We start from the raw sequence: 26256 nt of genomic DNA, 5'->3' as shown, positions 1-26256 counted from the left end.
ATGTGAATGCTGATAGAAACAAGCTGCTGGGAGGTGGAATTTGGCCAATATCCATTTGGTTTCTGGAGATGTTTTGTGTGATTTTCTGAATTGGAGTTTATGCGAGCTACAAACTCCCATCTTTATATTACAGTAATTAGCTGTAAAAGTAGTTCTTTAGTTACTAGTTTAAGTACTTGGTTCCTTTGGGCCAAGTATTGTGACTGTTGGGCCAATAAAGTATAGTCCCAGATCCTGAGGCCTGAAGTGAAGGGTTTATTAGCACTGGTTTAGCACAGGAGGATTTGAGTTGTCTGAAATAACCATCCTTTAGGCAAGGAATCCATTCATTACTTTTAAATTTTATGTAAGGTTTTTATATAAAAGGTTTTTATATAAAAGGTTTTTATATAAAAGGTTTTATATAAAAAAATTTATATAAGGTTTTTGTCTTTCACAAGAAATATAAGAAATGCCTATGGTTAATGTACAGGAGGCAAGTGGTTGAAGGGATCAGGGGAGAAATGGGTATTTTTTTTTTTTGATGTATTTGATTTGCCCAGTGAATCCCTGAAGGAAAAATAGTTAGAAATAAAGGTAAAGGAAGATGAAACCTAGTATAGAGTCTGTTTTGCCTAAGCTTTGCTTTAAGGTTTTAATTAAACCTAAAGATTGTTTCTAAGAATGAACAATCTTTGTTTTTGAGTCCTTAGGGCTGTGGAACAGATTCCACTATTGTTTTACTTATCCCCAGAGGGTGGACCTCAAGATAGTGTGAAACTAGACAAATAGGATCCCAGACACCACCACCCTTTCCAAGTCCACTGGAATGACAGGGTAGGTTGGTGTGGACTTGTCTTAAAAACATGGTATATAAATAATTTTCTAGGGAAAAGTTGACAGGAAAGAAAATGTAAGGAGAAAAATTTTTGTTTTGTGAAAGATCTAAATCCTGATGAATTTATTGGTAAGTTGGTTAGAGGGATAGAAGAGTCCATGGTTAAAATATTTTGTTGATTCTGTGTGCCAAACACATTGCAAAAAGCTTTAAGTGTGTTATCTAGCGATGCGCATTGTGGAAGTCTCAGAAACCACTTAGCAGACAAGGAAAATGCAGCTAGCCCAAGGAAACACAGTAATACTGGATCCAGTATTCTCTGATTATTAAAAATGTGCCATTCTCCTCCACATGCCTTACCTAGAATGCTCTTGTTGGGAAATAATTACTGAAAGTGAACAAAGGGACTTTCCAGAATAAAATCAATTAAGATCTCTTGGGGACTTCTAAAATGAATGGATTGTGTTCATATAGCAGTATTGGAATAAGTTTAAAGGCAATACAGTTTCCAGATACCCTTTAATATAATTACTGAGTTTGAAGATCAGACCAAAAGATGTAAGAGAAATCTCACACAGACTGTTTTAAGACCAAATATCTACCCCAGCCACTTTGTTGTGGTGTTTTTGTTTTTGTTTTTGTGTTTTTTTTTCCTGTCTAGCTAAGTAGGATAGGAGGAAGTGCGTACTTTCAATTTGTAATTCTACATGGAAAATGATATGGAGAACAAAGGCAAAGGAAAAAAATTAAATTTCCTTAAAACTTACAGCCATTGACAAGTCCTTGAGACAGTCAGAGTGACCTTCCTATAGGAATTCAACTGCCTCAATGTTAATACTTTGCTAAGGACAAAAGGCAGCCTTAGTTTGACATTAGCCTGACCTCCAGGATCCTGTAAGTCTCTCTCTCTTTTTTTTTTTTATGTTTATTTTATTTATTTTTGAGAGAGAGAGACAGAGTGCAAGTGGGGGGGGGGGGAGAGAGAGAGAGAGAGAGAGAGAGAGAGAGAGAGAAAGAAAATCTGAAGTAGGCTCCAGGCTCTGAGCCTCAGCACACAGCCCGATACAGGGCTCGAACTCACAGACTGTGAGATCATGACCTGAGCCGAAGTCGGAAGCTTAACCGACTGAGCCACCCAGGTGCCTGTAAGTCTCTTTTAAGGGATAAAAATTCCTTTGGACAGGCGCCTGAGTGACTCAGTCTGGCTCAGGTCATGATCTCAGGGTTTGTGAGTTCGGGCCCTTCATCCTGCTCCGCACTTTGGGCTTTGCTGTGACCATGCAGAGCCTGCTTAGGATTCTCTGTCTCTCTCTCTCTCTCTCTCTCTCTCTCTCTCTCTCTCTGTCTTGTCTCTGTCTCTGTCTCTCCCCCCCCCCCAAATAAATAAACGTTAAAAAAAAATTCCTTTGGAAGCTTCCTTTATCTCTACCCACCCCCCAAGATATATGTTAGCAGTCATCCTCCAAGCATATGGCCCACTGATATACATCTTCATGAAGGGTCTCATGACTAAGGTATTACTAGACAATAGTAGTAAATGACCTTTTCCTCACAACAGCTACCCTTTCAAGGTACTGGAAATCTTACATCCAAATTCCTTAGAGAACTGCTATCCCTACTTGAAAGTAAATCAACCACTCCTCATAGCCCCAGTGCAGCTCTCTCTGCCTACAGGTCCTGTCCCTGTGCTTTAATAAAATCACCCTTTTTGCACCAGAGACACCACAAGAATTCTTTCTTGATTGTTCGCTCCAAGCCATAACACTTTCACATCAGAAAATACAGTTTGTGATCTATATTGTTGTAGAAAAGAGAATCACTGGGGTGAAAAGCTTTACATCAAATTATATGTGTGTGTATGTTGTTTTTCCTCCTTTGAACTATAATAGGATTTCCGAGATGCAGTGGCCCATGCTTCCAGGCAACTTGGGAAACCCGTGATTGAGGACCGGATCCTAAATCAGATCCTGTACTACTTGCCTCAGCTGTATGAGCTCAACCGGGATCTCCTGAAGGAACTGGAGGAAAGGATGTCAAACTGGTATAAATGGACTGACCAGCTTTCCCTAAGTTCCAATTTTAGATGAGGCCACAAGGGCCCTGCTTGTGACAGAGAGGTGGTATTCCTTACATTGAGTTGTTTCAATATATTAAATTTTCTTGGTGGTTACCTGTAGATTGGTCATTTTAGGTGGCCAGAATTCACAACCTTGATGCACTGAGCTCAATTCGAAAACTGTTCAAATTCTTTGGTAATGTTGCCTCAAAAGCAAGAAGGACCCATATTTAGCCAATTTAACTTTCTGTAGGAGACCTCTGATAATCAAGGTTTTTGAGTTTGAGGGAGTTTAGTTGATATATTCACACTGAAATGTTTTTAAATGCTTTATTATCTTTTCTGGAGTTTCATGAATCTGTCTTTGCATTTTGGAAAAGAGACCATTCACTGGAATAATAGGTTTATTTGGTTTAGAAAATTTACATGTATATGATATCATTGTAGACTGTAGAAAAGAATACCAAAAGGTTAAGTACTTCCTTGGGTTGTAGAGAGTAAGCAGAAACTTTGGTGACCTCTTTGAAGCTATGCACAAAATTCAAAATTTCCCTGTAAGCTTTATTTTACATATAACCCAGAAAAACACCTCTTGCCTGTTTTAGAAATATGCCTGTGCATGTTAGCAAAATATGTTAGGTAAGTGATTAATTCCTAGCTGAAGCCCGAATGTAAAATAACAAAGGGTTAAGAACTGAGGAATCACTGAAAGGTATTTTTTAAGGTCATGATAGAAATAAAATGTGATTCCACAGAGTTTTCCTATACATACTTTGTCATTCTTTTTATAAAAATTATCTTTAAAATTACCCTGAATTGCCTTTAACAGATATGTATATTTGTGCAAGCGTTATAAAGAGGCTTAAATATATTTTTCGCTTGTGCTAAAAGTTTTCCCAAGTTTAGATCTATAGATGTTCTGCATTAAAGTATTAATTTAAGAAACAGACTGAATTGATGAAAGGGACAGCTAAAACAGTAATTATGCCAAAAGCTACACTTATTACTGACATAAAACTCTTCTAATCCTTGGATAAGGTATTTTCTACTTATTAAAATATTTTTCTCTCTGGGGTCTTCAAGTTAAGACATAGTCTTTGGTTTTAGTATGCTTTCTGAAATAACATTTATTTTTGCATTGGCTTTTAATAACAGCTGTTGCAATACTTCATTTCTGCATTCAACACAATTTTGAGTATCTTACTGTGTGCTAGTCAGGGCTCTAAGCATGGTGGGAATATCACATTGCACAAAACAGATGAGGCTCTTGTTCTCATGAAGTAGATGTTTCAGTGGGGGAAGAGCCAGAAAAATAGACAAGAAACATTAGATGAAAGCAACTTCTGATCTAGAAAGATATAAAATAAGATGACGTGCTAGCAAGTGAAGACTGGATGGCCAAGAAGACCCTCTGAAAAGGCAAAGCACTTTAAAAGTGACATCTGTACAAAAAGAAGGAGCCAGCCAGGGTTCCTCCATATTTCCAGGCATGCAAAGCCATTAGTAAGAGTTTGCAAAGTGGGATTGACTCTGTATGTCAAAGGAATATAAAGAAGACCAGTGTGATTGGAGAGTACTGTGAAAGAAGGAGAGAAGCCTGAAATGAGTCAGAAAAGTAGGCAGCAGCTGGACCAATGAGGCTACAAATTTGTAAGCCAAGGTGAGGAATTTGTTTTTCTGCTAAGTCCCCTAGGAGGCCATTGGAAGTCACATGAGTAATATTTGTTTTTAGACTCTCAGGCTGCACAGAAGGATGAGATGGTAGAAGCAGGAGGACCGGTCAGAGGGCTGGCAAAGTCCAGGCAAGATGTGATGGCGGCAGTGGGAATGGTGAAGAGTAGGCATTTGGAGATAGGAGATATCTTACAAGAAGAGAAAAGAGGCGACGCTGATGGCTTAGACTTGGGACTCTGCTCTTTATTAGATATGTTTTGGATACACTAATGACTCTTTATATTTTGTGTATTTCTTTTCTTAGGACTGAACAACACAGAATTGCTGATATCTTTGTAAAGAAGGGACCATATCTAAAAATGTACTCCACATACATCAAAGAATTTGATAAGAATATAGCTTTGCTGGATGAGCAGTGCAAGAAGAACCCAGCATTTGCTGCTGTTGTTAGAGAATTTGAGGTATTTTTGCTGCCATATAATGTTGAACCCTTTTTTCTTCTTTTGTTGTTTTTAAAGCTGTAATAATATGCCATCGTTGAAAACAAAAAGATACTGATATTTAATTCCTTCAGAATCAAAGAGGAGATTGAACAAATTAAAAGGTGAAAAAGTATGTACCAGATTTAATTTTGAAAATCTTTTATTGCATGTTAGAATACTTTAATGGGTCTTTTTTTTTAATTGTGAGGAAATACACACAAAATAAAACAACCATCTTAACCATTTTTAAGTGTATAGTTCAGTAGTGTTAAGTTCATTCATATTGTTTTGCAACCAATCTCTAGAACTCTTCATCTTACATTGCAAAACTGAAACTATACCTAAAACAACTCCCTATCCTCCCCTCCCTCACCCCCGGTGACCACCATTCTACCTACTGTCTCCATGGATTTGACTATTCTAGAAACATTTCTTATTTCTAACTCAGCCTTTCCTTTTCTTCTTCTAACAACTAATCTACAATGATGGGTAGGAAATATAATTTGTTTCCCTTTAGATAAATAAATGACACAGGTTCAATGTCAAAGTTAGGAAAAATTAATAACGTTTTATAGCCAAAGCTTTTGTGTTTAAGTCCTTCCCCCAGTCTTGGATAAAATGTGAATTACTATATGTTTGAATACTTACTTCTCTCTTTTGAAACTAAAAAAAAATTCCAGTCATGCAAACTAGAAAGGTTTTAGAGGTATTATGATATTGCTGATTTCTTATTTTTACATTAGACACGTAATTAAACTTTAAAATCATTTGTTGTCTTTTTTCTGGGTTTTTTTTTCCTTTTCCTCTCCTGATGTCTTCATGTTGTTAAGAAAGGAAGTGTGATTTATGTAGCTATGGCAACTGATAATTGACCCAGGGTTTCATCAGTGTCCAGAGAATTAATTGTTCTGTTGTCTTGGCAGCAAAAGAAAACATAAGACAGGAAAATTAACTGTCTTGGTTAATGATGCTTGCATGGTAGATGCTTTCTTAAATGCAATATCATTATAATTTTTTAAGTATTCTGTGTACCAGACCCTAGAGGTGCATATCTAGAAAAAGATGAAACAATCTGAGCAAATCTTAAAAAACTCTTCCCCACCCACCTGAGCTGGGGAAGAAGTGCAGAACATCTTAGGATGCAGGAACATTTTCACTCAGCCATTTTGATGCTACCTCACAGTAAATTCCTGTGTCGGAGAATGTGTGGGAGGCCCAGGGTTGGGCTGAAGTGTCTGTTGTACTTACTTAGGAAAAGAGCTTTCAAGGCAGAATCAGTTGTCATTTTGATCAAATCAAAATGGCTCCGGAATCAAATGTTTCTATATACACTGATTTGGGAGCTGTCTTTTATAGCCATTCATCTGAGAAAGAAATTTTACATCCATTGGGCTTATTAGAGAAGATACACATAGCTAGGCTACTTTTCAGGTCATCTTTAACTTCTGCAATTCTCCCCACTACCACTTGTTGTTATCCTAAGTACATTGACCATAGACTCTGATTATTATTTGAATCCAGTTCCCAGTAGATTGATTTCTGTCGCCTTATCTTCAGTGCCATGCATTTCTCTCTTGCTCGTTGGGTTTGTGCTTGTGAAAACACTGGCAGAGGCTCTGCTAAGTGGCAGCTGCAGAGTGTGGTGCTCTCTAATTGATCTAGAGCACAGGCTGCAGCCACCACTGTCTGTGAGAGGGCCGTGAACAAATGATCGCAGTGAGCCTGTGACTTCAGAGACCTACCTGCAGAAAAGGGTGGGCTAGGTGCTGAGTGGGCTATGGTTTCACTCTTAGCATAACAGCTGAGCCTTAAGTTACAGCAGGCTTTTCCATGAATCCCCTTCCACAGTTGATGGCCACCTCAAGTTTGGTTTCCTGGGCACTTGAATCTGGGTCCCATGCTTTTTAGAAGAATGCCTGTGTTGACTTTGGATACCTTTTCCTTTCAGATGAGCCCACGCTGTGCTAATCTGGCCCTCAAGCACTACCTACTCAAGCCAGTTCAGAGGATCCCCCAGTACAGGCTGCTGCTGACAGGTAGGCTTCTCTGACAGTTTGCCAACCAACCAGTTCTTTGATCAGTTCTTTGATCATCCCTGCATGCATTCTCTGCGTGGGCATTATTCTTACATGTACATCATACCATCCCAACCCCACATCCCTGTGACATTTTACCTGATTAATATTATTAATCCCAAGAATGACCTTTCCCAGCTGCTCAAGAATGAGGTTTAGGGAGTCACTCACACATATTTGTTGCCCTGGTCACTTACCTCAGAGGGTTGTAAGGATTGATTAATGAGCTATGTGCTTAGAATGGTGTTTTGGTCATACTAAGTTCTAAACCAGTATCGGCTGCTATTAATAATAGTATCCTTATCGTCATCATCATCATGTTGTTGTTCTCATGGTCATTATATCTTCTAGTAGACTGTAAGCTTCAAGATTACAGGGCTGTGTCTATCTGGCTTACTCCTATAACTGTTAAAAAAAAAAAAAGGGGGAAGAAGAAGCCAAGAGGCTACGATTTGAGTGAAGGTATACACTGTGCTCAGGGCTTTATATTCCTTGGCCCTTCCAAGTCTTCACCGTAGCCATCCATATATCACGGTATTATTTACATAGATGTAATAATAGAGATAAGTGGTTTGGTGTCACAGAAAAGCTAGTACAGTCTCACACCAAGTCTAGTGTCTGACACATTCTACTAGGTCCACTGGAGTATTTGGTGAAATAATTGGATGTGCAGCAACTTAGTATACATATATTATGTGCATTAAGATTGTGTCAAATGGATAAGAATATCAAAATTCCACCACAACTCTAAGTTCAGTCTGTAGTGATTTCATGTAAATAGATTTTGAGGTACTTGGTTCCTGTTGGTATTTATAAGAAAGAGTGGGCATGCTCCTTTCCTTCACTAAATCCTTTCTTGTGAGCCAAAAACTATATCGGATGTAGTACGTGTGAGTCCTGGAAAGCCAGAATTTCCTGATATTCCTTTAGGCAAAGCCTTCCAAGGTTGCCTTTTAAAAGACAAAGTGCTGTTGAGGAACGCCTGCCCTCAGCATCTGGAACTGGCCACTCTAGGTGTTTCAAGTGTGCAGTTTGAATTTCGAACTGTGAATCAAACACTAGATTTTTCTTTGGAATGACATAAGGCAAACCAAATAACTTGAGGATATCCTGTCCATTTGTACTTTCTTTCCTCTGCTTTTGGCAGAGATTTAGAAAACACAGGACAAAAAGGAAGTACCAATGCATGTGTTGTGTTTTTGCTAGATAAATTCAATGCTGTGTCGTAAATGAAGCTGTTAAACGGCTTAGGCTGTTTCTACAGCTGTGGAGTGTGTTTTTAGTGGCAAAAGACTACTGTGGTTTCAAATGAGAGAAGGATAGAGCAAGATTCTGAAATTTTAATGTAAAAATGTTTCTCCCCCCACACTATGATTGATCTAAGTAAAGTTATACATTTAATTTATGATTCATGGAAGTTTGGTTTTAACTGAGAAGTGATGAAACAGCCAAAGTAAGCTTTAAAAATTATTTTTTAAGAGAACAGATTTCATGTATTTTATGATAGCAAATAGAATAATTATAACAATATACTGTAATAAAAGTTAAATGAATATGGTCTCTTTCATATCTTTTTTTTTTTTAATTGAAAGGCGGGGGTGGCGGTGCAAATGAGTGAAAGGCAGAGAAAGAGAATCCTGCGAGGGGCAGAGAGGGAGAGAAGCCAGGCTCGTGTTCATCCGAAGTGAGGCTCGTGCTCACCTGATTCAGGGATCGAGCTCACCCGATGCATGACTCAAACTCACAAACCGTGAGATGATGACCTGAGCCAAAGACAAACACTTAACTGATTGGGTGCCTCATCTTCCTCTCCTATCTTATTATACTATGGTGACCCTTCTTATGATGATGTGAAATGAAAAAATGCCTACATGATGAGATGAAGTGAGATGAATGACATTAGGCACTGTGTATCCCTAGGCTACTGTTGACCTTATGTGACATGTTAGAAGAATCTTCTGCCTCCTTACACTCACAGCTGTTGACTTGGTTAACTGAAACTTTAGAGAGTGAAAGTATGGATAAGGGGTACTACTGTATTTGGTGCCTTGTGAATTTGCTAGTATTTTTGTAATTTGAAAATTGGTTCCGTAATTTGATTATGAACTCCTCAAGGTCAAGGAGTGGGTCTTTTACCAATAATTTAGTGCACTTCAATTTCTCTGGGTCAGTTTTGATTACATTGGAAGCCATTCAGGAAATAATATTGGCTGCTTTTAAGATAGGTTTAAAATATCCCATTAAGCTAAAACATCTTTAGCCTAAAGGATGACATTGAGATAGAGAATTTCAGAGATGATGTCTTCTCCTAAAGGAAGACATATTTAGGGGCTCCTGGGTGGCTCAGTCAGTTAAGTGTCTGACTCTTGATTTCAGCTCCCGTCATGATCTTGCAGTTTTTGAGTTTGAGCGCTGCATCTGGCTCCACGCTGACAGTGCAGAGCCTGCTTGGGATTCTCTCTCTTCCTCTTTCTCTGCCCCTCCTCCGCTCTCTCTCAAAATAAACTTTAAATAGGCTTAGGCCTTTTAAAAATAATAATAAAAAATAAAAATAAATGGAAGACATATTCCGAGAGGTGAATTGTCCTTCCCCAAACTACACAGATAGTACTGAAGTATACATATGGTCCTAGAATCCTAAGGACATATGGAGGCTGTGATGCTAAGGGTTTGTTTATATTTTTATTTAAAATTCTGATTTTCCAGGGACGCCTGGGTGGCTCAGTTGGTTAAGTGTCCGACTTCGGCTCAGGTCATGATCTCACTGTTTCTGAATTCGGGCCCTGCATCGGGTGCTGTGCTAACTGCTCAGAGCCTGAAGCCTGCTTTGGATTCTGTGTCTCCCTCTCTCTCTGCCTCTCCCCAGCTTACACTCTGTCTCTCTCTCAGGAATAAGTAAACATTAAAAAAAATTTTTTTTTTTACTCTGATTTTCCGGTACTCATTTTTGTTATATTCTGATTACTCCCTATTTTGCAAGATATTTCTACAGTTGCTATCAAAGTGCTCCCTGTCTATACACTTAAATTTTTAGAAGTTGGATTTTAAATCTTTAGGTTTACATCTATTCTAACGGGGTCCTCATTTTTGGATAAACAAGCTCAGTGTTTTAATCCTTTGAACAACCTTGTGGGGTTATATAACTTTCATTTTCATTTTAGAATTTGGAGTAATTCCAAGAGCACAAAATATATAGGAACAGAGAGGAACAGCAAGACTATTTGGGGCAACTTTTAACAACTTTGATTTAGTAATGAGTTTCAGGCAGACTAGGGGAAGGATCCCTGCCTGACTCAGTATAGATATGTGACCCCCTTGGTTTCAGGAGGGAAAGACTGAGAAATGTAGAGATGAAGTACAGATAAGATAGGATAGTTTCTTTTGGAATCCTTTTAGAGAAAGGTGGATGGAAATCCCCAGATACTGCAACCTGCCCCTACTAGTCAGACAACCATCCTGTTGTCTTGCAGAATTTTCTTCCTGGACATAATTTGGCTTTCGGTTGGATATTTGACTTAGCTTTGTCTTCCTTCAGCATAGTGAAAAGCACTTTCAACTAAATTCCTGGTAGTACTTTTTTTTTTTTTTTTTAACTCAGCTCAAAATAAGATTAAAGAAAATGCATATGTTGTATAATAAATGCTTAGTATTAGAATTATTTTATTTAAAAGGTAAAATAAAGTAACTGGTTTACTTAATTTAAGTAGGAAAACTTATAAATTTTACCTTTATATTGGCCACTCAAAGCAAGTGGATCTAGTCAGATCTTGAAATCTATGTGGGGCCCAGAACCTGTTTGCAGTTAAGAGCCTGAGAGTCTTTTTTTTTTTTTTTAATTTTTTTTTATGTTTATTTATTTTTAAGAGACAGAGTGTGAGCGGAGGAGGGGCAGAGAGAGAGGGAAACACAGAATCCGAAGTAGGCTCCAGGCTCTGAGCTGTCAGCAGAGAGCATGATGCAGGGCTTGAACCCACAAACTGTGAGATCATGACCAGAGCCGAAGTCAGATGCTTAACCGACTGAGACACCCAGGTGCCCCAGGAGCATGAGAGTCTTGAGGCAGCAGTGAAGAAGTAATGGAAAGAAACAGGTGCTACTGTAGGAGCAACATTAATTGTTTACCTCTGTTTATTTCCTTCCTCATCTCTTCAGTGTTGAGACCGTCTTTATTATCCTGATTCTGTGTCTGTCATAGACTCTGGCACATAACAGGAACTCAATGAGCTGAAAGGCTTAGGGAGTTAAACATTGTTCCTTTTTATAAGGTTGAGAATCCCCATGCTGTAGTGTCAATTAATGTTTCATGGATGAGTGGGTCAATAAATTATTAAGAGTTGAAACGTTCTTCCAGTTACCCAAGCACAAAATTATGGAAAGGACTGAAATACTTCCCTTTCCTCTTCTTTTCTCTCTCATAGGATATGCTGACCAGTTTTCCTTTGCCTCTGATTCCTGCTGTTTCCATTTCCCTTGTTCTAGGCCAGGCCTTCCTAAACTCCTGTCAAATTGTGGCAATATCTTCCTTCTGGTCATGCTACCTCTTATCACCACCACCACCCCTGGCACATTGTCACTTAATCTCTTTTCCAAGGATACCAAAAGGAAAAACCCACTCCTGTGTCTCTCTTGTTCACACACCACCACCACCACACTCACAGTACTGACACCAGACGTGTAGTTTAGTCCCATACTAGGCAATTATCTTTGACATCAGCTAGGTGTCCTACAATTTGATTCAATTCAGGCACTATCTACCTGGAAATAGTGCCAGATTCTACAGATCAAGGGCTCCATCCCACAAGACTACCCCCCTGCAAACTTCACATGCCATTCAACATGTCCCAGGTTGTCACCTGTATTTCTTTTCTTTTCTTTTTTTTTTTAACATTTATTCATTTTGAGAGACAAACAGCGTGAGCAGGAGAGGGGCAGAGAGAGAGGGAGACACAGAATCTGAAGCAGGCTCCAGGCTCTGAGCTGTCAGCACAGAGCCCAATGGGCTCAAACTCATGAACCACGAAATCATGACCTGAGCTGAAGTCTGACGCTCAATCGACTGAGCCACCCAGGCGCCCCACCTGTATTTCTGATCAACCAGCTATAAATCTGGGTTCCCCTGATTCTCTCCTTGGATTCACTACTTTGCCAGAATGGCTCATAGAACTCAGGGCAACACTTATTTACATTTGCTCGTTTATTTTTAAAGGATATGGTAAAAGCGGGGGGCTTCAGTCAGTTAAGTGTCTGACACTTGGTTTCAGCTCAGGTCATGATCTCATGGTTTGTGAGTTTGAGCCCCACATCAGGCTCCATGCTGACAGTGCGGAGCCTGCTTGATATTCTCTCTCTCTGACCCTCCCCCACTCGCTTGCATGCGCTCTCTCTCTCTCTCTCTCTCTCTGTCTCAAAAATAAATAAATAAATAAATAAATAATTTTTTTTAAAGGTATGATGAAGGAAAAAAGTGACTATCTAGATGGAAGGGATGCATAGGGAAAAGTATATGGGAAGGATCTTGGAGCTTCCATGCCCTCTCTGGGTACCACTCTCCCAGCACCTCCACATGTTCAGCAACCAGAAACTCTAACCCCTATACTTCGGAATTTTAATGAAGGCTTCATCATGTGGTCATGATCCAATGTTAACTCCACTTCTAGTCCTCTTCCCTTCCTATAGGATGGAGAGTAGGGCTGAAAGTTTCAAGCTTATAATCATGGCTTGATCTTTCTGGTGACCAGCCCTTATCTAGGAGCTATTCAGGAGCCCACCCAGAGTCAGCTCATTATAACAAAAGACATTCCTATCACCTAGGAAGTTTCAGAGGATTTAGGAGTTCTGTCAGAACTAGGGTCAGAGGCCAGATGTTAGAACAAAAGATGCTCCTAGTGCTCTTATCACTTAGAAAATCACAAGGGTTTTAGCAGCCCTGCCAGGAACTGGGAGGAGAGCCCAGGAAAGTTGAAAACTTACATTATCCTACCATAATAGCAGATACCTGTCATTTGCCCAAACCCATAGAATATACCACACCAAGAGTAAATCCTAATGTAAACTATCGGCTTTGGGAGGAGTGGGGGGTTGTGATGTGTCAATGTAGCTTCCTCCATTCTAACAAACATACCACTCTGGTGGAGGATATTGGTAATGGGAATGTCTGTGCATGTCTGGGGCAGAGGGTATATGGGAAATCTCTATGTCTTTCTCTCAGGTCTGCTGTGAACATAAAATCACTCTAAAAAAAGTCTTAATGGGGGGGGCATTATTATTCACAATATAAAGGCCACGTGTTATAACCCAGAATTTCCCAAACTTTGTTTTCCTTTGCTCTAACTGCAATAGGTTTTTTTACTCTGTACTGAAAGATGTCCTCAAGGCCAGATTCTCTCTTTCATTAATCAATATTTATATGGACTGAACTTGAGCCGGACACCTGTATACACTGGCCAACACCAAGGTGGTCCTTGCTCTGGTGGAGCTTCTAGTCCTCCTCTTTGGGGCCATGCCCAACCACTGAGGCTTTCACCAAGAGCGTCCTCTCCTCAAGTCCTGAAAATTAAACTGATCTCGTCATTTGTTTGAGTGACTATATTTTGAGGATTTGTTTTTGTAAGGGTCTTTTGTGCCTATTAAAAAATATATAAGTATTATAAAACATAGTTCTTCTTTATCTTCTACCATCCAGAGATGACTATCATAGATCCTTTTAGGTTTTTTTTGTCTCTGTGTTATATGCAGTATAAATTTTTCCAACAAAAAAACCTTTATTTGTGGAAAGTTACTACATTGGTGTTGAAAAAAGTTAAATCAGTGAGGATCATGTTGAGAAAGTAAAATAAAATGAAAAACATAATTTAAAAATTCCTCTGAAATATCTTTTCCATTTCTATATTTAGGAGGAAAAAACAGTCCTTTGAACTTTGATTAAATTTGGATCAGGTAGTTTTCTTTGATCTTGTTCTAAATATTTATGTTATAAGTGACTAACGACATATTATATTACTTTTCCTGTAATCTTTGCCTTTAGTCTGGGATGGTATTAACTCCCTCTAGGTTTTAGAAATCCAGGATTTCCCATGTTGGTAGAAAATGGGATATTAAAAACATCTGTTATAGTGTTCTGAAGCTATTAATTTGAGCTATGAATGGACTAATAAGCAGATTCAACAAAAGATCACAGTCAAATTAATGCATGACTTTTAAAAAATTCTTACTGAAAAATGAAACTTCTGCTTAGCAAATATTTGTTTTATAACCCAGGGCTAATTGTCTTCTTCAAAGTCATTCTAACACTTTCTCTCGGGCAGAACGTGATGAAAGGTGGGGCTGTCCCAATCACCAGCCAAGGAATTTAGTTTCTGAAGAACCCAAAGACCCTGATGTAAGGCAGTGATAATATTCAGAATTCCTGTTGTTATTAGCTCAACTCTCAACATGTTACAATTAATTTTTTAATTATAGTTGTGAACAAGGTATTTTGAGAGATGGTATTTAATAAATTCTATCCATGAAATATCTTAGTACTGTGGAAATATTTAGTACTATGGAAAGACTTTAGGATATAAGCACATTTTATCTGCCTGTTCTATTAAATTATAACTTTTATTTGAATGCTTTTAAGCTTATTTATTTATTTTGAGAGAGAGACAGAGAGAGCAAGCAGGGGAGAGGCAGAAAGAGAGGGAGAGAGAGAATCCCAAGCAGGCTCCGCACTGTCAGCACAGAGCCTGACATGGGGCTCAAACTCACAAACCATGAGACCATGATCTGAGCTGAAACCAAAAGTTGGATGCTCAACCCGACTGAGCCTCCCAGGCACCCCTAAATTATAGCTTTTAAATGTAATCTCACTTTCTCTACAGAATAGAGGTTCTTAACCTTTTTTATGCCTGGATCCCTCTGGTAATCTGGTGAGGTCTATGGATCTCTTAGAATACTTTTTTTAAAGTTACAGAATAATATACATAAGATTAAAAGGAACCAATTAGCCTGAAATACAGTTATTAAAATAGTTTTATAGTGTTACATAGTAATACATGTGCTACTTTAGTAATGCATTAAAAAGAAGATCTGGTGGTAGATATAAGAACTACCATGATTTTGATGTAGTGGTGATGGTAAACAGTATTTTGAGATATCTGCAACAACTGTGATGTGATAATAAAAAATTATGTGACTTCTCTGGTGGTAAAGTCATTGGTATCATTGGTAATACTGTGGTTTGTTGCCTACATTCACAATAGAAGGAAATTCTGTATTTCATGTAGAAGTTAGTGAAAATATTGTTTTTTTGTTCTTTGCCCATCCAAGTTTGTAGATCTCCAGAACTGTACCCACAGACATCATTGTAAAGTCATTCTTTGTTCTAGTTCTCTGTGTATGTTTGACTCAGATTCCCTGTAGATAGCCAAATGCCTCTATCATTGAAACTTGCCTTGCCAAAGATCCAGCAAGCTGACTGAGTTTTCCTCTTAGTGTTTGTTAGTCATGGGCTTACATCAGGAACTGTTCCCATTGAAGAAAATGCTGAAATTCACTCAAACTTGAATTCACTTTAGTGTTTGTATTTGCTTTACTCTTTTCTTGGCTATTCTTTGGCTAATAAAATAAAATATTCTTAGTTCCCTAAACCTAAATTTGTTCTTTGTTGATAATTAGGGTGGTAAGGACCAAATATGGATAAGAACTTCTGTAAATGAAACTTCACTGTGCCAAAACCATTTCTGTACCTTTGAGATTGTCACCTAGTAAACTGGCAGGCTTAACGGCTGGAAAATGTATCCATGGAAAAAAGCAGTATCAACCAAGTCAAAATAATGGATGTTTACTTTTGTTGAGAGACTTCCTACCGTTTGGATTCCTCTAAGGGCATCCTGGATATGCCTAGCCAGTCTGTCCCAATAAAAAGGGACCACAGGAAGATTCTGTCCATTGTAAAATCTGCTACACAATTTTGCATAAGATGAGCCCGTGGAGTTAGATTTAGTTTGTAAGTCCTTTGGGCATGCCACCTCAGGACCAGGGCCCTGACCCAAAGTCTAGCATAGACCAGGGCTGCCTCATTGGCTATGTCCTGTACAAGGGCTTTGGCTGATGTCCAGGTCCACCCTGCACTCTGCTCAACATCTTGTGTGCTCTGGGTGGGGGTGCATCAGCCCAGGAGAGGTGACCTTTTCTAATTCACAGAAAGGCATGGCCTGCTTTCTGAGAGCCCAGAAAGGTCACTTTTTCTAATTCAGACAAGCACTGTATGTACAAGAGGCAGCCCGGGGCCACATTTCAAGGACCAGAATAGAATTAATACTTGAGAGGCAAGAGAATGAGAGCAGGGGCCTGAGTACTTTTACACTAGTCAGACCCTCAAGGTATTATCTCAACTGCTTAGTAAAGTAGAAAGCAAGAAGTGGTTACCCTAAATGGAGTATCATTTAGCCCACCATAAATTCAGGAAACATTTATTGAATATGTACCAGACCTTGTTCTAGGTACTGGAATCAAGGATAATTCAAGCTCCTTGTCTTCATGAAGCCCACAGTTTAGCAAAATAGAGTACATCATTAAAGAATATTCTGGGAGGGAAACATCAGCCAATACATATCCTACAACATCAATAATTAAAAGCACATAATCCCATTGCAAGAATAGACCTATTGAAACACCAGCATTCTTCTTAGAACTAGGACAAACAATCCTGAAATTTGTATGGAACCACAAAAGACCCTGAATAGCCAAAGTAATGTTGAAAAAGAAAGCCAAAGCTGGAGGCATCACAATTCTGGACTTTAGCCTGTACTACAAAGCTGTAGTCATCAAGATAGTGTGGTATTGGCACAAAAACAGACACATAGACCAATGGAATAATATAGAGAATCCAGAATCAGACCCACAAATGTATGGCCAACTAATCTTTGACAAATCAGGAAAGAGTATCCACTGGAAAAAAGACAGTCTCTTCAGCAAATGGTGCTGGGAGAACTGGACAGCAACATCCAGAAGAATGAAACTGGACCACTTTCTTACACCATACACAAAAATAAACTCCAAATGGATGAAAGACCTAAATGTGAGACATGAAACCATCAAAATCCTAGAGGAGAAAAACAGGCAACAACCTCTTTGACCTCAGCCACAGCAACTTCTTATTTGACATGTCTCCAAAGACAAGGGAAATAAAAGCAAAAAAGAACTATTGGGACATCCTCAAGATAAAAAGCTTCTGCACGGCAAAGGAAACAATTAACAAAACCAAATGGCAACCAACAGAATGGGAGAAGATACTTGTAAATGACATATCAGATAAAAGGTTAGTATCCAAAATCTATAAAGAACTTACCAAACTCAACACCTGAAAAACAAATAAGCCAGGGAAGAAATGGGCAGAAGACATGAATAGACAATTTTCCAAAGAAGACATCCAGATGGCTAACAGACACATGAAGAGATGTTCAACATCACTCATCATCAGGGAAATACAAATCAAAACCACATTGAGATACCGCCTCACACCAGAGTGGCTAAAATTAACTCAGGCAACAACAGATGTTGACGAGGATGTGGAGAAAGGGGAACCCTCTTGCACTATTGGTGGGAATGCAAACTGGTGCAGCTACTCTGGAAAACAGTGTGGAGGTTCCTCAAAAATTTGAAAATAGAATTATCTTATGACCCAGCAATAGCACTATAGGAATTTATCCAAAGAGCTCAAATGTCCATCAACTGATGAATGGATAAAGAAGATTGGTATACACACACACACACACACATACACACATACATACATACAATGGAATATTACTCAGCAATGAAAAAGAATGAGATCTTACCATTTGCAACAATGTGGATGGAACTAGAGGTATTATGCTAAGTGAAATAAGTCAGTCAGAGAAAAGACTATCTATGTTTTCACTCATGTGGAATTTGAGCAACTTAATAGAAGACCCTGGGGGAAGGTAAGGGGGGAAAATTATATATATATATATATATATATATATATATATATATATATATATATACACACACACACACACACACACACACATATATATATGTATATGTATATGTATATATGTATAAAAGAAAGACCTATTGATTGAACAGTAATAATTATTGAGGCGCCTGGGTGGCTCAGTTGATTAAGCATCCGACTCTTGGTTTCAGCTCAGGTCATGATCTCCTGGTTCATGAGATCTGACAATGCAGAGCCTGCTTGGGATTCTCTCTCTCCCTCTCTCTCTCTGACCCTTTCCTGCATGTGTTCATGCATGCACATGCTCTCTTTCTCAACATAAACATTTGAAAAATGAAAATTATTATTCTATTAATAGAATAAGGAGGTAACTTTAAAGTGACCCTGTTTATAAAAATGTAATGTATGGCAAGATAGGAAGTGTAAGACAGAAGAAAGGAAAAATGAATGGGTTGCCTGAGTGGCTCAGTCGGTTAAGCATACAACTTCGGCTCAGGTCATGATCTCATGGTTTGTGAGTTTGAGCCCTGCATCAGGCTCTGTGCTGACAGCTCCGAGCCTAGAGCCTGCTTCAAATTCTGTGTCTCCCTCTCTCCCTACCACCCCCCTCAAAAATAAATAAACATTAAAAACATTTTTTTAAGAAAGAAAAAATTGAGATTCATACATTAGTGAATACACTAAAATCAAAATTAAATAGGCAGAGCATAGAGGATTTTTAGGGCAGTGAAAATACTTTGTACATTACCATCATCAGGGATACATGTCATTTTATGTTTGTCTAAACCCATAGAATATACAACACCAACAGTGAACTATGGACTCTGCGTAATAATGATGTGTCAGTATAGCTTTATCAGTTGTAGTAAATGTACCACTCTGGTGGGGAATGTTGCTAATGGGAGAGGCTGTGCATGTGGGAGTGGGAGGTGTATGGAAAATCTCTGTTCCTTCCTCTCAGCTTTACTGTGAACGTAAAACTGCTCTTAAAAAAAAAAAAAAAAGAAAGCCTTAATTAAAATAAAAAATAGAAAGCATTAAACTACAGGGGGAAAGAAGGTAAAAAAATAAAATTGGTTATTAAAACTAAGGATAGGGAGAAGAGGAGAGATGGTTTTCTAAGCCCAGAAAAATAAAGAAATTATAAAGGAAAATATTGATACCTTTATACTATTCTAAATAATAAAAGCATTATAGAGGTTTAAAACAGTCAAAAGATAAACAATATGTCAGAAAATATCTTAGTAGCAAATATGAAAGAAATTGCTTTTTCACTAAGAATATTAAAATTCCCTTAGATATCTAGACTAAACGTAGGAATAATTCACTAAGAAAATGCATAATAAATACACAGTGGCATATCTAACATCCTCTAAATCATAAGTATTAATTAAAACAAGTTTTTAATTCCCCCTACTATATCAGCAATAAAAAACTACAATACATATAACTGGATCATTAGTGAATTTGATATTCTCATGTATTTATAATGATATTTTAAGTTGGTGTATCCCTTTAGGGAGGATCTCTCATATATATATATATGTATCAGTTACTTTAAAAAAACTTCATTTTCTCTGATCAGGAAATAATCTCAAGTATGTAAAAAAAGACAAATATATGAAGATACTGATCAGTGTTACTTATAATTAAAATGATTAGAGAATTTATTATTCAAAGAGTGAAAGGCACTATTTATAGTTAGACAAGGGCAACAAGTATACAGCAGCATCATTATGGGCAAATTAGGATATAGGACTATATTATTTAGAACAGCCAAAACAAGATAATTTTTAAATGACCTTTAGTACCTAAGTACCGAATAACATCCCTCTCACGGGATGTTGTTCAGCTATTCCTATGGGAAAAAAATATGTGGGCCAAAAGATTTTAAATGGGCTATAAAATCCTATATATTATTAAAATTAAAATCAAGTATTTATAAAAACAAGGAAATATTTTTAATCATAATAGTTATTTTAAGTTTATTTTTATTTTCTTTTGAGAGAGAGAACAAGCAAGACAGGGGCAGAGAGAGAGGAAGAGAGAGAATCCCAAGCAGGCTCCACACTGTCAGTCCAGAGTCCCATGTGGGGCTCAGACTCACAAACCACAAGATCATGACCTGAGCCGAAGTTGGGTGCTTAACCAACTGAGCCAACTGGGCGCCTCCATAATAGTTATTTAACAGATGTGTGTGGTTTGAGTTCTCTCCATTGTTTACTTTTCCAGATTTCCTATAATGCATTTTAGAATATTTTTTTAAATGTGCTTCATAATACATTAGAATGATAATCATTACAGTTTTCTAGTCTGGTCCACCCTACTTATTTTATGTATGTGGATATTGACACACAGAAATGCTACAGGGCATGGCCAAAGTCAAAAGCCTCAGCTAGACATAGCTGGACGATGAAGAGTCTATCCTCACACTGCCAGTGAGTGCCCTTGACCACTTCACCAAGCTGCCTTGAAGATGGCAGCAGTATGTCTTGCAACGTAACACTTGACTTTTATTTTTGGTATTTAAAATAATTTATTTGTCTCAGAAGTCAGGATAATTTCTGGTTGCCTTTAAAATTTGAAACTTTGGCAAAGAAGCTTATTGACTAGACTTATTTTTCTCTGGATCCCATAATTCTGGATGTGTCACTGATTTCAGTGCGTATTTAAGGAGGAAACAAGAAATGTGGGTAGTACAAAGTAAGACACATTCTCAAGTTCAAAACAGATTGACTTTGGAATGTCACTGTCCTTGTATGTTCATTTCCTCTGTGCTTTGCCACCAACCGTTTCTCAGCACATAGTCCAGGAATCCAACTGGGTGTTGTTGAATTAAAATGTCCCAGAATCCCAATCCCACAAGTGACTCATTTTTAGGAAAGGTTAAGTGTACTTCTGAACAGTTTTTTGCTTTAAGTTGATTATTTTTTGATTAGGTAATCAGGGGGTGATAAGGCTTATTACTAGGAGCCCATATATACAGAAAACGTAGACCTCTCACAACATATAGTATTTGTTGTGTCCTTATCCTTTCACTCTGGGCTTCATATATGAGAACAAAGTTAACTTGTATATCTCTTGAGGTACATGCTAGGTTTTGGCTAATTTTGTGCTTCTAATGGTAATAATAGGGGTTAATTAACTTTTATTAATCAATGATGCCACCTGGTGGCCAGAAAGTACATTTTGTGGTGCCCGTGCACACTGCACCAACTTTTTTTTCTTTGTTATAAATAACCTTAGCAGCATTTGAAGCATTTTTATTAGTGAAATTTTTTTAAATGCCTAGTTTGGTTTGGCAAAAGTAGGAAAATCTTGGGATACTGTAAGTGTAACATGGCAAATTGAAATGACTATTCTGTTCTCATTGTTTCTAATGAAGCTCATGCAGATTACTAGGTTCTAAATGGTACGTAGTAAGAATTCCCTGTGACTAACACAAGCGTGTCTGTCTGGTCTCTGTTCTGGGGTTTCACCTGGGTCATAACAGTCACTAGGGCAGCTCGTGGTTTCAGTGCTCCTCCCATCTGACTCAGAGGCTGAACAGCCACATTCTTCTCATTTTGCAGTTAAGGCACTGAGTGATTCTTAACCAAGGGGATTCATGGTCTGGTCTTCTTTGAAAAGGTAAAAAACTTGTCAAGATGATGTACTGCAACAAGGTGCCCTGAAAATATAGATGGATGGATGGATGGATCCATGAGAAAGTTGAATTTGGAAAATTCAATTTTGGAAAATTGGATTTTGAAAGCTGAAATTTAAGGGTTTTTTTGTTTTGTTTTGTTTTTTTAGTTGGCCAGGAAAGTAAACCTAACTGCATTCCATCCTTGGTTAAAAGCATGATTTTGCAGCATTCTAGTGGTGGGTTTTCTGCTCAGCCAGTTTGTGTATTTCCATTCTGTGCCTCAAGTTCAGGTTGGTGGGCAGCAGCTGAGCTTGAGTTCAGGGAAAGAAAATGCAGCTCAAACTTATCAAGCTCAGCCCTGTGATTCAGAGGTCAGGATTTCCTAATACGGACATCTTCCAGTGAGCCCTCTTGGTTTAGAGAAATGTCTCTGTTTGTTTGGGTATACTTTTGTATTAAAGAACAAAAATTGAAGACAAAGTAGGAACTTGCCATGAATCTGATATTTAAATAAATCTGCTTGCTTTTCCACACTCTTACACTAACTAGAGGTTCTAAGGGACATCACTTTTGATTAATGCGATAGCCCAGGTGTTGAGAAGATGTAAGAAGAAGAGTAGGTTTTTCTCCCCAGCCTTGTTACTCATAGGAAAGTTAAATATTTGGGCCCACTGAACACAACTTATAAATGGAATGTATTCTGAGTGGGGTCAGAGTGAGATTAATTTTTCATCTCCAGGTGAGGCTAAGTGTAATGTGTAATAAGTGCATTTTGTTAGTTTTTGTGGGTTTTTTAAATCTATTTGATTGGTATCATACTCTCCAACTTGTGTTCGGATTACTTTAAGAGCTAAATTGCTAGGGATGGTGCATAGAAGCTTAATGTCGTCATACACAGTATCTCCCCATGGCTTATTGCCAGAGCTGGGTATTTATAGTGTACATGTCTAAACTCATACGAGTTCTTGGATCACTGTTTCAAAGATGTACAGAGTTTCAGCAATTGGGTGTGTGTGTTTGTGTCAGCTATTGAGTTAAAAAAGCTGACACTAACATCCAGGTTTCCCTTTGTGTCTTTGAGCATGATTTCATAAATCCATGAGATGAAATGAACCAGTTCTATAATGTTGCTGAATGGAGATTGATTCTGATAAAAATGCATTCAGTCTCTTAATATGCCTTTCCTCTTTTTATTTTCTCAACTCCTACTGGCACTAGGAGTTGAAACAAAGGTTTCAGCCTTTACTGCCTTTTTCCTAAACATAATCCTGTCTTAAAAAAATTATTTATATTTTTATTCATCAAGCATTTCTTGTCTCTGGTATTCAAAGACCCAGGCTATGTACTATGAGGGATAGAAAGATGAATCAGATATGGCTCCTGCCCTCAAGGAGCTTTGAGTCTAATGAGAAAATGATAAAAGACATAAAGTGAGTAACTACTATGTAATACATTATTCAAAGGGAGAGAATATTTCTTTCAAATGGAAAGTTTGGTAAGAGAAGAGGAATTTAAGATGAACCTTGAAGAATGGGAGTAGAATTTTTATGTGCAGAGACAGAGAAAAGGATTCAGTAGAAGGGAACATTAGAGACAAAAGTATGGAGCCAGGGACCACATGGGAAGTATTCAAGCATTGTGCAGAATCAGACTTTGGTAAGGACAAAGGGCCTGTGTTAAGCAGTAGCGAGACAGAAAATCACAAAAGTCCATAGAGATCATGTAGTGGGGTGAATTTAAATTCCAGGGAACAGAATTTGTTTGGGGGGGGGTGGTTTGTATGTGTGGTTTTGTTTTTGTTTTGTTTTTTAAGAATCTGTTTTGAGAGATAATCGAAATCATCCAACATTTCTCAACAGAGATTGAAGTACCTTGAAATCCCATGACATCTGTTAGTGTTAAAGACTTATAAAATATAACCTATTGCCTTAATTTTTTTTTCTGTATTATAAGAACTGTATACCCACATAGCTTATTTAAAAAACATCTTTATTTAGACCAGAGTTTCTCAACTACAACCCTATTGACATTTTGGTTTAGATAATTATTTATTGTGGGGCTGTCCAGTGCATTTGTAGGATATTTAGCATTCCTGGCCTCTAGTCACTAGATGCCAATGGAACCCCCTTTGCCCAGTTGTGACAATCAGAAATGTCTTCAGACATTTCCAAATGTCCCTTTGCAAGCAAACTCCACCCCCATTTGCGAACCACTGCTCTAGACATATGTAGTGTATTCCTCTGATGTTCTCTGCATTGTTAGACTCTCAGATTGACAAATCCCTTAAGTATTCAGTCTATTAATGCTTAGAATTTTGTGCTGGACACACAGCTGATTTGAGATTAAGGCATTTCATGTGTATTGGAGTAAAAGTGCTAAACTGGGCATCAGGAAACCTGGATTCTAGTCTTAGCTAGAGGTTGTAATTTCAGTGAAACCCTGTTACATAACCTGATTCCTCATCTTGAAAATGACGGGTGTGGGGATGCCTGGGTGGTTCAGTCATTTAAGCGTCTGTTAGTTTCAGCTCAGGTCGTGGTCAAACGGCCATGAGATCGAGCCCCACGCAGTGGGGCACATTAGCACAGAGCCTGCTTGGGGTTCGTTCTCTCCCTCTCCCTCCCTCCCTCCCTCCCTCCCTCTCTCTTTCCTCTCTCTCTTCCTCAAAATAAAATAAACATTAAAAAAGAAAAGAAAATGACCAGTGTGGCCCCTGATTTTCTAGCTCTGAGCCTGTGTTCTAATTTCAAATGCATCTTGGGGCTTTATTCTTTCACATTTTTAGAAAGTTAGTGCACATTGGGGCGCCTGGGTGGCTCAGTCAGTTGAGCAACCAACTTTGGCTCAGGTCATGATCTCACGGTTTGTGAGTTCGAGCCCCGCGTCAGGCTCTGTGCTGACAGCTGAGAGCCTGGAGCCTGCTTCTGATTCTATGTCTCCCTCTCTCTCTGCCCCTCCCCCACACGTGCTCTGTCTCTCTCTGTCTCAGAAATAAATAAACATTAAAAAAAATTTTTTTAAGTTAGTGCACATTGAACTAGCACATATATTAACCAATAAAACTGACTAAAGTATTGAATAAGAAAGATGAAATGCTTTTTTCCTTAGTGCTTTATTTTACTAAATACTATAATCCTTTTCCTTTTCTAGATTATTTGAAAAATCTTCTAGAGGACTCTGGAGATTTCAGAGACACTCAAGGTAAATAACTTTTGTGGTATTATATGTTGTAGAAGTTCTTATATTATAGCTGGCCACAGAAGCTGGCCTCCTGAGAGAGGACCCTGCATGTTCTAGAATGAGGAAGGTTCCTTCTATGCTCAGTCACTCCGTGCCAGTGGAAAATTCACCTTCTGTAGATGTGTCTGTTGCTTTGAAAAGCCGGGATTGAACCAGTTGATCTGCAAGGTCCTTTCAGGCTTTAAAATCATGATTCTGTGAAGTGATCAACTACACAAATCAGGGATAAATTCTAAAATAGCATATTCTAAGACTGCTTGATGCTGGGCAATTGCCTTACCACCCTTCTACCCCTCACCCCTAGTAGCACTTAAAGGAAAACTTCCATTACAATACAAGGGACTCATTGATATTCACAGATTAATCCACAGTGTGTGTGTGTGTGTGTGTGTGTGTGTGTGTGTGTGTGTGTGTATGTACAAGGGACTCATTGATATTCACAGATTAATCCACAGTGTGTGTGTGTGTGTGTGTGTGTGTGTGTGTGTGTGTGTATGTTTCTCTCTTACACATACACACACACATACACAAGGATTAATTCTGTTCCGGATACTGGTGTTTCTTTCTATTTATCCCCAAAGTACCTCTTTCAAATGCCATAGGTATATCCCTGGCTCTAATCTGAAGTCCATGTCCATACTCCATTAATTTTATGAATTCTGATTATAATTCTTATACATCCTTTACATTTTCAGATTACAAAGCTGAATAGGTTTTTATCCCATTTTGTGGAGATTCTTACTCATTCTCTTAATCATTTTACTTCTTCTAATCTAACATCTTCTCTTTGCAAGTGTTTTGCTTTTAAAGGTGCTTTTAAAAAAAAAAGGCGAAGTTTGGAGTGGAGTATGTGGTGTGCTTCTTGTCTTAGGTGAACATGTAATCTAGTTGAAGAGAAAAGTCCATAATACCCATCAGATAAAGAACAAAACAGATAGCTTTAAAGTAAGGATGTGGGGCACCTGGGTGGCTCAGTCGGTTGAGCGTCCAGCTTCGGCTCAGGTCATGATATCATGGTTTGTGGGTTCAAGCCCCACATCAGGCTCTGTGCTGACAGCTCAGAGCCTAGAGCCTGCTTCGAATTCTGTGTGTCTCCCTCTCTCTCTGCTCCTCCCCCACTCACACACTATCTCTGTCTCTCTCAAAAATAAAGATTAAAAAAATTTAAAGTAAGGATGCAGTGAGCAGTACAGAATCATTTCAAAGAGTGGGGAAGATGCAAAGATTGAAGAGGCAGTGCTTTGCTTAGAGAGAAGTGGGGCTGGAGATGAGTTGAAGGGTGGACGAGAGGGAGAGCAGGCATTCCAGACCAGAGACTGGC

At 38.4% G+C, this 26256-nt stretch overlaps 1 protein-coding gene across 1 annotated transcript in view; it reads left to right on the top strand.

Moving 5' to 3' along the window:
- Positions 1-26256, top strand: part of FGD6 (FYVE, RhoGEF and PH domain containing 6) — a 114190-nt gene that overhangs the window by 62404 nt on the left and 25530 nt on the right. The window contains exons 6-9 of the mRNA XM_047066232.1: positions 2707-2858; positions 4852-5008; positions 6978-7065; positions 24846-24896. Coding sequence (XP_046922188.1) covers positions 2707-2858; positions 4852-5008; positions 6978-7065; positions 24846-24896 — 448 coding nt within the window. The remainder of the gene's footprint in view (positions 1-2706; positions 2859-4851; positions 5009-6977; positions 7066-24845; positions 24897-26256) is intronic.

This window comes from Lynx rufus, unplaced genomic scaffold (assembly GCF_022079265.1).
Source record: "Lynx rufus isolate CCGP_SWC_20201006 ecotype Redwood Valley unplaced genomic scaffold, mLynRuf1.p SCAF_7, whole genome shotgun sequence".
Lineage (NCBI taxonomy): Eukaryota > Metazoa > Chordata > Mammalia > Carnivora > Felidae > Lynx > Lynx rufus.
This window is presented reverse-complemented; position numbering and strand designations above follow the sequence as displayed.